The 12,383-nt window shown below is 45.5% G+C and overlaps 1 protein-coding gene across 1 annotated transcript in view; it reads right to left on the bottom strand.

Annotated features, from left to right (window-relative positions):
- Positions 1-10,453, bottom strand: part of INTS3 (integrator complex subunit 3) — a 37,807-nt gene extending 27,354 nt beyond the window's left edge. Inside the window, exons 1-3 of the mRNA XM_005867436.2 lie at positions 9,759-10,453; positions 2,894-2,977; positions 1,865-1,948 (exon numbers count right to left, since the gene is read on the bottom strand). Of these exons, the coding sequence (XP_005867498.1) occupies positions 1,865-1,948; positions 2,894-2,977; positions 9,759-9,902 (312 nt within the window). The 5' untranslated portion in view covers positions 9,903-10,453. The remainder of the gene's footprint in view (positions 1-1,864; positions 1,949-2,893; positions 2,978-9,758) is intronic.
- Positions 10,454-12,383: the final 1,930 nt, after the last annotated feature.

Below are 12,383 nucleotides of genomic sequence, written 5' to 3'. Positions count from 1 at the left end.
AGGAGGTCACGGTTCAATTCCCGGTCAGGGCACATGTCCGGGTTTCAGGCTCAATCCCCAGGGTGAGGTGTGCAGGAGGCAGCCAATCAATGATTCTCTGTCATCATTGATGTTTCTATCTCTCTCTCTCTCCCTTCCTCTCTGAAATCGATAAAAAAATCTTTAAAAAACAAACAAACAACAACAACAAAAAAACAGCGGGCAAAATGACTTTTCATTAAGATGATTAAATGATATTTTAATTGTATTTATGAAACCCACACAAGAAAAAAATTAAACCTCAACCCCAATCCCTACACACCCAACTTTGCCAATAATTTCTTTAAAATAGAAGGGCTGCCTGGCCGGGTTGTTCAGTTGTTTAGTGTCATCACTATATGCCAAGGTTGTGGGTTCAGTCCCCGGTAAGAACACATACAATAATCAACCAATGAATGCATAAGTAAGTGGAACAACAAATCAATGTTTCTCTCTGTGTTTGTTTCTCTCCCTTCTTCCCTCCCTCCCTCTCTCTCTCTCTCTAATATTAATCAATCAATACATAATAAAATAAAATAGAGGGGCTAGACTTGATCATATCAATCACTGTTTAACACCACCAACTTGGCAATATTCATTTGTTTCCAAGGATCTTAATGACGAATTCAGTATGAAAATGAAATGCCAATTTAACTCAACAAGGTCCCAGCCCAGAAATGGCCTGTGAAACCAAGGACTTGTGAATACTTGCTGCCCCACCCTCCCAACAAGCATACCAGACCCTCCTCCAGCTGGCACCAGAAGAGTACAAATACACCTGGTTGCCATGCCCATAAATCCTTCTCCTGAGGTTAATTCAAGCAGCTATGCCAGGGGACCTGGCATCCTTTGTCCCTAGGGATGATTTTTTTTTTTTTGGTTCTCCTTGAACAAACAATAATGTCTCTGATATCCAGTTAACTTATAAACGGGGAGCAGTTTAGGGAGAAGGGACAAAGCCACCAACCTCATATGGCTTTTTCGAAGGATAAATGAGAACCTGTCTGGATACAGCCTAACACAACACTGGGCACAGGGCATGTTTGCCTTTTCCCACACTCCCCTTGCTCAGGGAAGGGCCGGTGAGAATATTAAATTCTCCCACTCTAAGTTTTTCTCTGTTAGCAGCATATAGTTAATGCCAGATATCAGACATAAACTTCTAAACCAACATGCCAAGACACAAAGGACACAGAATTGCTGGAAAGGGGAAATGTGAAGAGGTAAAAGACAGAATTCTGCTCCTTTATTGTAGAAAGAACAGAATTCAAAGAGATCATCCTGTCTAGTCCCTCACCTCAAGGAAGGATCCCACTTAAACCATTCCACATAAAGAAGGCTCTGTGAAAACCCCAGACTAGTTTTCATATAGCATTCCTCAGGAAGTCTAATTCTAGTTAGTCCATTACATTATTACTGTGTCAATCATCTAACATCCAGCTATCTAATTTAAATCCTACCTGCTGCAACCTTAAGCCTGCTTTCTGTTCACCTGCCAGTGATAGAACCTGAAAACTACAGATTATGCGCTTCTGGGGAAGAACTCTCCTGGTTACAGTTGTTCTATTCTCTAGCTTACACCCCAAGTCTTTTAGCCTTGAGTAGTAAACCTAAAATGTGAAGCCTTTTATATGCTTTTCACTCTCACAACTGCCTTTTAGCTTCAGAATCTAGAGACAGAGAAGGGACTTTAGTCAGAGAGTGGCAAATTCACGGAGCGTAAAAAACTACATTTAGAGCTCTGCTCACAGTGTCTGGCACTATGCCTTGAAGCCATATCCATGTTCCACCGTATTCTCAGATCGTATCTGAGGAGGGTCTGTGGATCCAGAGCAGGGCATCTTACCTTCTGGGCTTGAGTAGGTTCAGTGAGGACAAGAGTAAAGAGACCCAGGCAGATTTCCTCATGTTGGGGGGGGCCTTTGCATACCTGGGATCAGAGGAAGAAAAAACAATAGTTGTCACTCACAGGAGAAAAGTTCTCGAGCACAGTTTCTCCCAGAAAACTTGGGACTCGTAGACAACCTGCAAAGGAGAATCATCAACTCTTAAATCTGAGGATTCCTTCTCCTAACAGTGATGGGTCATCTGTTCTAGAGGCGAGGTGGAGGGAAAGGATAGATCTTGTTGCTTTTCTCCAAGGCTTGATGCAGACCAGGGGCAGAAAATTAAGTGTTTAAAATGGAAAAAAACAAATCCTCCTCCACTTCCCAGACCTTAACAGCCTTCAGCAGAGCAGGAGCTGCAAACAGTCATGGAGTAGCACAAAGCATTGAACCTCTGACATTTTAAGGTAAAGACATAATGACAATTAAAAAAATAATAACACAATAAATATAAGTAGGTAATACTTACAGGGCGTTCACTATGTACCATTTTTCTAAGTCCTTCATATGTACTATTTATAATATTTTTTCAATGCCACCGATTAGAACATGTGAAAGATCACATGTGAAAGAATGGTTTACAAAGAAAAAAAGTCACTATGGAACTATGAGTTATTATTTAAAGTTGTTATTTAAAGATGCCTAAGGGCCCAGTGCGGCTCAGTGGTTGAGCATCAACCTATGAACCAGGAGGTCATAGTTCATTCTGAGCCAGGGCACAGACCTGGGTTGCTGGCTTGATCCCCAGTAGGGGGTGTGCAGGAGGCAGCCAATCAATCATGCTCTGTCATCATTGATGTTTCTTTCTCTCCCTTCCAAGAAATGAACTCCCACAAGTAAGAAAGAGGAGTTGGAAGCCTGGTTTGGGGAGCCAAGACACTGACTTCAGTTCCCTAATTCCCACCACTTAAGTCTTTCCATCTTTCTGGTCATGTCTCAGAGCTTTCAAATACGCAAAAGTGGACAAGGGGAGAGAGCATTATACTCACGTAGGCATTGAGGGCATCATTGGCCTCTCTCTCTGAGACACCAGTAGTCATCGATGTCACAATGCTCATACATCTTTCCAACCTCTGTGAACGAGAAAAATTAACAGTGAAATACTTCTGGCCCAAAAATGTTTTAGAAATTCCAACATCATTATGTCTCTAGAGCTAACTACCATCTCTATGGGTATAATCAGCAAAATCCAGAATGTGGAAAACATGACACGTGACCTGATTTCTTTCACACGTAAACTGCAAGGAAAAAGTCCTGCCTGGGTGGCTCAGTAGGCTGGAGCAAAAAAACGTTGCAGGTTTGATTCCTAGTCAGAGTGCACATACCTAGGTTGCAGGTTTGATCCCATTGGGGCGCATACGGGAGGCAACTGATCAATGTTTCTCTCTCTCTAAAAATCATTAAAAACAGGCCTAGCCAGTTTGGTTCAGTGGATAGAGCATCTGCCTATAGACTGAAAGATTCCAGGTTCGATTCCAGTCACCAGGTTGTGGGCTCAATCCCCAGTAGGGGGCATGCAGGAGGCAGCAGATCAATGATTCTCATCATTGATGTTTCTATCTCTTTCTCCCTCTCCCTTTCTCTCTGAAATAAATAAAATTATATTTTAAAAAAGAAAATTAAAAATAAATAAAAATCATTGAAAACAAATCCTTGAGTGAGGATTAAAAATAGAACACTTTGCCCTAACCAGTTTGGTGGTTTGGCTCAGTGGATAGAGCGTCAGCCTGTGGACTAAAGGGTCCCAGGTTCGATTCCAGTCAAGGGCATGTACCTTGGTCGCGGGCACATCCCCAGTAGGGGGTGTGCAGGAGGCAGCTGATCAGATGTTTCTCTCTTATCAATGTTTCTAACTCTCTATCCCTCTCCCTTCCTCTCTGTAAAAAATCAATAAAATATATTTTAAAAAAATATAACTTTTTTTAAAAAGCAAATGTGTCAATTGTTAATTATTGGCGAATCTTAGTGAACAATATATAAGAGTTCTATGTATTATAATTTTTCTCTAAGCTTGAAATTATTTTAAAAGTTATTAAAAAATTGAAAAGACACAGCAAGAGAATGCAAAGTGTGGTCCTTTTCTGATTCCTGATATGAACAAACCAATTATAAAAAGAATTTATGAGACAAGAGAACTTTGAGCACTGAATATTTTATTATATTAAGGAATTATTAACATTTCAGGTGTTATTGTGGCTATTTTTTAAGTCCTTCTCTCATAGGTATATATATGTGTGTGTGTATATATATATATATATACACACATATATATATACACACACACATATACATATATATATATGAACTACAGATGAAATTATATCTTGGATTCGCTTCAAAATAATCCAGATAGACTGGGGGAGATAAAACAAGATTGCCATATGCTAATAAGTACTGAAGCAGAGTGATGGCTACATGGAAATTATACTATTCTCTCTACTTTTTTGTTTGAAATGTCCCCCCTGCCACCACCACCCCAAAAAAGTTAAAAACAAAACTTTAAAATGAGTGTGAGGAAAAGAAAAGGACTAATGGGGAACAAAAGGCCAACCTAAAACCTGCTGGGCCTCTAGTCAAAGGTGGGGATGGCTGCATTAAAGCCCACTCAGGAGCCACTCTGGTTTCAACGGGCAGCTCTCGTACATGACGTGCTCAACATCCTAGGAGAGCTTAGTCACTGATCCTTGTTCCAAAGCAGCATGTAAGACTAAATACTGAGAAAATATATCCATGTTAAGTCAGTGGGTCTCTTCGTCATCACCACCTAAACTACTTCCTGAGTCTTTTATCTTGATTAACCCAAAAACTTTTCCCAATCCCCAGTGATAAAGATGCTGGGAAAACAGGGACAAAGGCTGGCAATTTACTTCCCGATCCTAGAGGTCATCACAAAACATCTTGTTGAGAACTGGTTGTACTGCAGCATTGTGAGGAACCAACAAATCAGGACAATGGGAAAGAGGCCTGAAGACAATCCTCCTTTGACAGTCAACCCTAAGCGTAGAGGGTGGCACAGGGTAGAACTGAGTGTTAAGGCAAGGAGCTCCCACAGCCACAAAACTTCAATCTAAAATAGGCCCAAAGCCACTCAGGTTTGAAGGTATTATAACTCCACTCTCCATCACCAGGCCTATCCCTCAAATGAGGTCAGATCACTGTGTTCAGCCTTAAGCAACAGCACCTGGGTACTTGTGAAAAGGAGCTGTGAGAGCACAGGAAAGCTGAGCCGTGACTCTCACAACCCACCTCACCCACAAGCTCTGAGATTCGTCATCACCTGGTCTAGCTCCTGTGTAAGGGGAGGGAAGGAAGACCTTCAGGTTGGATTTTCTCTTCTTAAATCTTATCCCTCTCCACCCAAGGTAGTCATCAATGACCGCAGCATCTCACCTACAGGTAGGCCCAGTGGGTAGGTCCCAACTATTTTTGCTGACAGCTCGGGGGGAACTGTTCAGCCAGCAGTGGTCGGCAAACTGCGGCCCCTTGAGTGCGGCTCTTCCACAAAATACCACGTGCGGGCGCGCACGTACAGTGCGATTGAAACTTCGTGGCCACACTCAAGGGGCCAAAGAGCCGCATGTGCCTCGCGAGCTGCAGTTTGCCGATCACTGGCCTAGGGTAACAAGCGGAATCAAAGTGGAGGAAGATGAGACACAAGCAGCAGCACAGCATCCTAGAATTCTAGATACTGCTTCCTCCTCAAAGGAAAAATCTGTTGAATCAGCAGAGATGCAAGTCAAAGAGCAGCAGCAAGCTAATAAGCAAACTGACAAGCAGAACCCCACCACCACTTGCTAGCCTTGGGCGAACCTGGGGTGACTGACTTATCCTCTCTAAACCCTGGGTTGCTCATCTGAAAATAGAAACGACGCCTGTATTGTGAAGATACTCTGAGGATTCAAGGAGCTAACATACATAATGTGAAAGCACCTATCCCCTTTGTGAGGAAGCTCAGCAGCTGCACAACTAAATCTACGAGGACCAGACTGACCCCCGCCACGGTGGCTAATGGCTCATCCTTAAAGATTCCTGAAAACTGAATCCTGCTGCTATAGAACATGGGTTAAGTCCCTAGCCAGACTGAAAAGCCTCCTCTCCTGCTTACCTTCGGGAAACCTTTGCCTTCTAGGAGAGAAGGAAAAAGCTCAGGGGCGAGGGGAGGAGGCCTACCTGGTGGACCTTGCACCAAGATCCTACAGCAAAGACAGATACACAGCCCTACAGCCGTGACGGAACAGAGACCTTGGCTGAACCAGGTTTCTCGAGGCCCCTTCTCCATATTCTAAACTCCACTCAGAGGCCTGAGGCAATGCTCTGAGTCACTGCCCAGTCCAGAAGAAAAGTGACCTCTTGGAAAGTAAGGATGTACGAAGTGGGAGAGTCCAGAATTTGGATGTGTAGATAAAAGCAGTGAGAAAAGAAACGTGAGGGCCAGTCCTTCCAGGCAACCGAAGTATAAAAGATGCTACTCTTTCCGAACTACGGACATTACTTTTCCAAACACGGATGGGAGTACTAATTACAAATCATTCTGGGTGACAGAAGGACCACACTGCCTCAAAGAGGACTACAGGAGGCCAAATCCCTACAATCAAGTAGCAGTACCCCTTTCTCTAGAGGCCCTTAGCAAAGATGGAATCATACATGCAGTTGCCAACAGCTGGCAGAACAGCTCTGTTCAGAGCAAGCCCTCCACTACAGCACCTCAGAGAGCTAATTATTTACCATTTCTAGGAGCTTCTGAATTAATTTTTCTAGTACTGAGTACCTGAACATGGTTTCCATGACAGCAGCAGTAGGTGGAGTATGGGCAGAGGGGGTGGGAGGTGGCCTTTCGGTTTTCCAGTACATACCTAAAGCTGGAGACTGAAGTCAGAAGGATCCCTCTGGCCTCTGTTTCCCCTCCCTCAGCCAGGTGAATACACAGTCTGGTAACAAATGTAAATTAAATACTACCCCCTTAAGGAAGTCAGTGAGTGGCCCTGAAGGACTAAATTCTACCACCTTCAGAAAAAGAGGATATGATCCAACCTGCAAAATCCCAAGGACCCGCATTATTGAACAAGCCGGGTTTCCAAGTACTCCACAACCAAGAGTCACGTAGCTGAGAAAGGAGGATTTAAGGGGGGGAAAATCAGAGATTCCTCACAGACAAGATATGAATTATTCCTTGGAGAAAACCTGGAAGGGACATACCTCTAACCAAAGGCAGCCCTGAGACCTGCCCATAGCTTAAGGGGAAGTTCTGACTTGTTTGGGCCACAGCTCCTGCTTTCAGCCTGACTTCCAAGTGGACAGGGTCCTTCTCAGCAGAGAAAAGACTGGGGGGCTGAGAACGTTTATGAGACTAGGAGCTCCATGTTCTAAATGCTTCCAATCTGTGGCACTATTTTTATCTCATTCCCAAAAGGGGACAGGGATCGGCAAGAATTCCCTCTTCAAAGAGGGGAACAGGGCCAAGGAGAAGAAAGGATACAACAAATGCTCCCTTGGGTAGCAGAGTCCCAGTCCCGGCCTGGAATGCTCCCCACCAGTGCTTCATACCGCAGACCCTAAAGGGCCCTTCCTCATCATGCCCAGTCTCTTCACGACCATAACCAGTGGTTTTGTTAACCTCCCTACGGTAAGTTAACTCAGTCTTTAGATGGTAAGTTCTGGAAAGCAGACCTTGGGTCTCCCTCATTCTCTTTCTTATCAGACTCAGCACTCGAAGCACCTACGGTCAGGAAGCTAACTCTGTGTTCCCAGGCAATAGGTAGGCCTGTGTTAGAAGATAACCAAACAAGAACAAGCAGAGACCAGCCAGTCTCCATGAGGTTTTGATAACTTCCGTATGCAAACATCTGTGGGGAGACCCTGAGGAAGAAGCCAGTAAGTCTTGCCCTTAGAGACACTCTGGTCTAATGGGAACCATACACATGGGGTTAAAAACAGAGTGGCAAGAAAAAGAAAAAAAAAAAAAAAGAGCAAGATGAATTGCAAAAAATAACAACAAAACAACAAAGTGGCAAGGCTTGCTGGAAAATTCAAATGCAAAGGACAAAGGGCAAAGAAAGGGGGAGCCCAAGACATGCTGGAAACATCTACACCACGAAGGATTTCAGAAAAAAGAGACCCTTCCTCCCCCTTCTCCCTGGAAACAGCTGAAAGTTCACTTTCAGACAGACCATAAAAAAACAAGAAAATAAATGCTTCCTCTCCTTTGTGTTCCCCTCCTGCCATCCCACTTCGTTTACTAGTAAACACGTCACTGCTCAGAACAGGATGCTGCTTCTGTGGCACAAATTAGAGCAGAGGCAGGGTGACTCTAACAGTCATGGTGGTAAAATAAACAGATTTTCATCCAACTTTTGGGGACTTGTCCCCTCCACTCAAACTGGTGGAGGGATCAAAGGCAGTCAGTTATTTTCCCTCTACAATTCCAGAGCTCCAGCACTACAACAAAGGGCTCAATAAATACTTTGTCAATGACAGTGGCCACTTCTAAAAAAAAGTTGGGTAATTCAAACTGCCAAACAATCCTGGAGTCATTATCTGCTTGGGATTACATTACTCTTAGAAGCACTGTGTATGTTCCTAGTTATATCTACTTTACCTGATAAAAACGACAGGAGAAAACAAACTTTGATTTTCCTAAAAGCACAAAGAATTATGGGGGAGAAGCATGATAGGAAGCCTATCTGTGAGGAGACATTTGCTGGTGGATAATCCGCAAAGTTGCTATCCAGCACCTCTTGATTCACAAAATTCATTTCTGTATATATATTCCACCATCTGAACCTGAACCAACATTTCTCCAAATCTAAATTCTGAATTCCACCTCTCTGCCTGCCCACCCACTAATATTTGATAAAGGGTAGTGATAGTTATAAGCAGGGAAATGGCCAGTGAAGAGCCAGAGTCTAACTTACTCATCCTGTCCCTGGATAACCAAGTTGAATGCATTAGATCGTATGGACAGTTCAACAATCATTTCCCAGTTCTGGGTGTCATATTCCTAAGTATGTCTCTTGGTCTGTGACGGTGGAAAGAGCTGCATGAGCCAATCTGGGTGGGCAGGGGCAGGGGAAGAGGAACAAGTGGGGAAAGGGAGGAGAGGTCTACTATCCCTAATCTAAAATCCCCCTTACCGTCCACTCCATCACCTCACTCCACCCACTTCCTTGGCATCTTTCCGTGTGCTATCTGGTTCTGAAGGTGTCCCCTCACCCCACTGCTGCAGAGGATGCCAACTAAACACTACCACATTTGCTTAAGTTTTCACTCACTCCAAATGCCCAGTTAAGGGAGCATTTGAGATCTTGCTCCCCGTATATGCCATCAATTTGGCTCAAGTGAACTATTACAAAAATTCACAAATAAATAAATAAAGACATGCCCAGTTAACATCAACTGGCCATTGACTGTGCCTACATGAAGCCAATACTGTCTAACATAAGGGTTCAAGATCTGCTGCAAGTTCCTATCGGCCCCCGGACACGTACACACACACATCACTACTCAACATATGACCTAAGTCTGAAACAGGGCAACTATTAAGAATAGCTGTGGCCTGTTATGTGGAAAGGAATGTCAAAAAAATAAAATAAAATAAAAGATCGGTAGATCTGGACGCTGTATCCCTTCCTCATCAACACCCCCTCCCCACCCATTTTCACACGAGTGGCTTCTGTTGCTATGACAACGTGTCCAGGAAGTTGGCCCACACTTCTTCCTTCAGGAACAGGAAGTGTGGAACAGCGTGTTGCCTTGGAAAAACCTTGCAGGCCTCCTCCCCCACCCCCACCCCGTATCCGCTCCGGGATCCCTCCTCAGCCCCGTTCCTCAGCTCCCTTCCCCTCCCCCCGCACCTACCTCCTCTAACTCATCCTTGGCATCCAAACTGGTGGAAAGTAGCAGCCTCCCCCCTCCTGGGGCTCCTGCTCCCGCTCCTCCTCCACCTCCCGCTGCTCCTGCAGCAGCAGCTGCTGCTGCCCCCTTTCCCTTCTGTAACTCCATGGCTGCAGCCCGGAGGCGGGAAGAGGCCAGGGAGGGGAGGGATGGGGAGTCCTAGAAACGAGGACCTCTGGGTTGCCAGGGACCGGGGGCAAAGGGACTCGTGGGGAGGGGAGGGGAAGGGTCCCTGTCCTCTCCACGCCTCCCTCCTCTGCGGAAGGCCGCTCTGGAGGAGGCCAAGGCGGGCGGCCCTCTAGGTCCTGCCGTGAAGGGGCAGCGCCGGGGAAGAGCCGTTAACTCTGCTGAAGTCAAGGGGCTGCGCCCCGAGCGGGGGAGGACAGGCTTCCGGCCCCGAGGAAGTGGGGATAAGCCCCTTCTGGCTCTGACCCTGAGAGAGGTGGGGAACCCTAAGTTTCTGCCTCAGGAGCTGGGTGCAAGAGCAGTCCTGCCCCGCAGTGGGGGGTGGGCCACCTCCTGGCTGGCGCCCCCAGGGTTAGAGCGCGAGGCTCCTTTGGATCCGTCCCCTGGGGGTGAGGGTGAGGCAATAAGCGCTACAGGAAGGCACCGAGGGCCAGCTTCTCCCTACACCACACAGAGGCGGCCATGGTGGAAGGGCGGGGGGTGGGAAGGCGGAGGGGACAGCGGGGGAGGGGAGGAATCGTGGAGGCCCGCGCCGGAAGTGAGCAGTCGCGGTGCTCGGCCTCCGCCAATTGCGGCTTCAGCGGTGACTCAGAGGCTCGGAGCGGTAGGCGGAGGACAGCGGCCGGCCTTTTCCCAGCTGCCAATGATATTAAGAAGAGCGACCGTCCTGATGGACAACGAGAACACCCAATCGCAGCCCTCATTTGCTCTTGGAGGGCGGGGTGGCCGACTTCCGGAGGCTGGCAGCGCAAGGTGATCAGGAAGGAGCGAGGCTGCGCTTGCGCGCACTGATGCGCATGCGCAGCGCGGGCCTCCGCCCTCCTTAACTCCCTTAACGCGCCTTTCCTCTCTCCATCCGGAGCTTGGGAAGGTACAGGAGCTGGGAGACTGCGGTTGACTTTGGGAAACCCCAATTGTAGCTACGGATTGGCAGTGAGGGAGCGGAGCTGTCACCCTAAGCAGTCCCGGAGCAAATGCCTCCGGATGCCATGGAGCCCGCTCCCCGAGCTGAGAATGCATCACACAAGCAAGTGTATGCATGCATTCACGCAAGTGCAGTTAGCCAGATGTTGCCAAAAAAAAAGTGCATAGAGCCACTTGTGCAAATCACAGTCGTGCCAGCACTAGATCTCGCAAAATTTTACTAAATGACAGAACCATTTCCTTCAATTTATTTTAATCCTCACCCAGGACATTTTATTGATTTTAGGAAGGGAGAGAGAGAGAACATCCATGTGAGAGTGAAACATGGATGGATTGCCCTCTGCAGGCACCCCAACCAGGGTTGAACCCTCAACCCAGGCATGTGCCCCGACAGGGAACGGAACCGAACCCCTGACCTTTCAGTTTACCAATTAATTGATTTTTTAAAAAATAGTCTTAAAAGCAAAGAAACAAAAATAGAATAGACACACTAAGTATATATTATGTCGTTTCATGTATATGAAGTTATAGAATACTGAAAGTTATGGCAATAGAAGAATAATGGTTAGCTCTGAGGGGTGTGGGTTGGGGGAGGTATTGCTTGAGAAGGGACATTAAGGAGACTTAGAGGTGCTGGGAACAATCACATCTTTATTTGGATGAGGATTGCGTGGTTTATTTGGGTGACTGCATGTTTTTTGTTTGTTTCCCCCCAAAATATATGGAACACTTCATGAATTTGCACAGGAGCCATGCTAATCTTCTCTGTGTCGTTCCAATTTCAGTATATGTGCTGCTGAAGCGAGCACTGCATACATGTATTAAAATTTGTTGAGTTGTTCATTTTACTATATGTATGTTTTACCTCAGTTTTAAAAAATGGAACAAATAATACTAAACTGAGCCATCACCTGTCATCTGTCAAGTTGGCAAAAATGGCAACATTTGAAAACAGTTGTCAAAGTTTTAGGGAATTAGTTCCCCTCATGCATTGCTGGTGGGTGTGCAGGTTGGTAAACCCTATAAAGGGGTGCTTTAGGATGGATTTAAAAACTACAAATATGTATACCCTGTGACTGGGCAATCCCACTCCTAGGAGTTTATCGTGCAGATATTCTGCATGGGACAGACATGACATGAGGTGTAGGTATGAGATTAAACATGATAGCATTGTATACAATAGCAAGAGTTTGAAAACAGGTAAATGTCCACCAGCTAGGTTAATAGATTATGGTTTATGCACAAAATGAATACGATGCAGCTGCAAAAGGAATAAGGAAGCTCTTTCTAAATAGATATGGAAAGCAAGATATTAAGTGAACTAAGTAAGATGCTACAGTTTGTATAAGAAAGGGGAAGACAAATATATCTTTCACCTAAAATTTTATCATGGAAATATTTATTAACATTAAAAATATTTTTATTCATTTCAGAGAGGAAGGGAGAGGGAGATAGATAGAAACATCAATGATGAAAGAG

This window comes from Myotis brandtii, unplaced genomic scaffold (genome assembly GCF_000412655.1).
Source record: "Myotis brandtii unplaced genomic scaffold, ASM41265v1 scaffold250, whole genome shotgun sequence".
In the NCBI taxonomy this organism is placed as follows: Eukaryota; Metazoa; Chordata; class Mammalia; order Chiroptera; family Vespertilionidae; genus Myotis; species Myotis brandtii.
The sequence above is the reverse complement of the archived record's forward strand: the minus strand, read 5'-3'. Positions and strand labels throughout refer to the sequence as shown.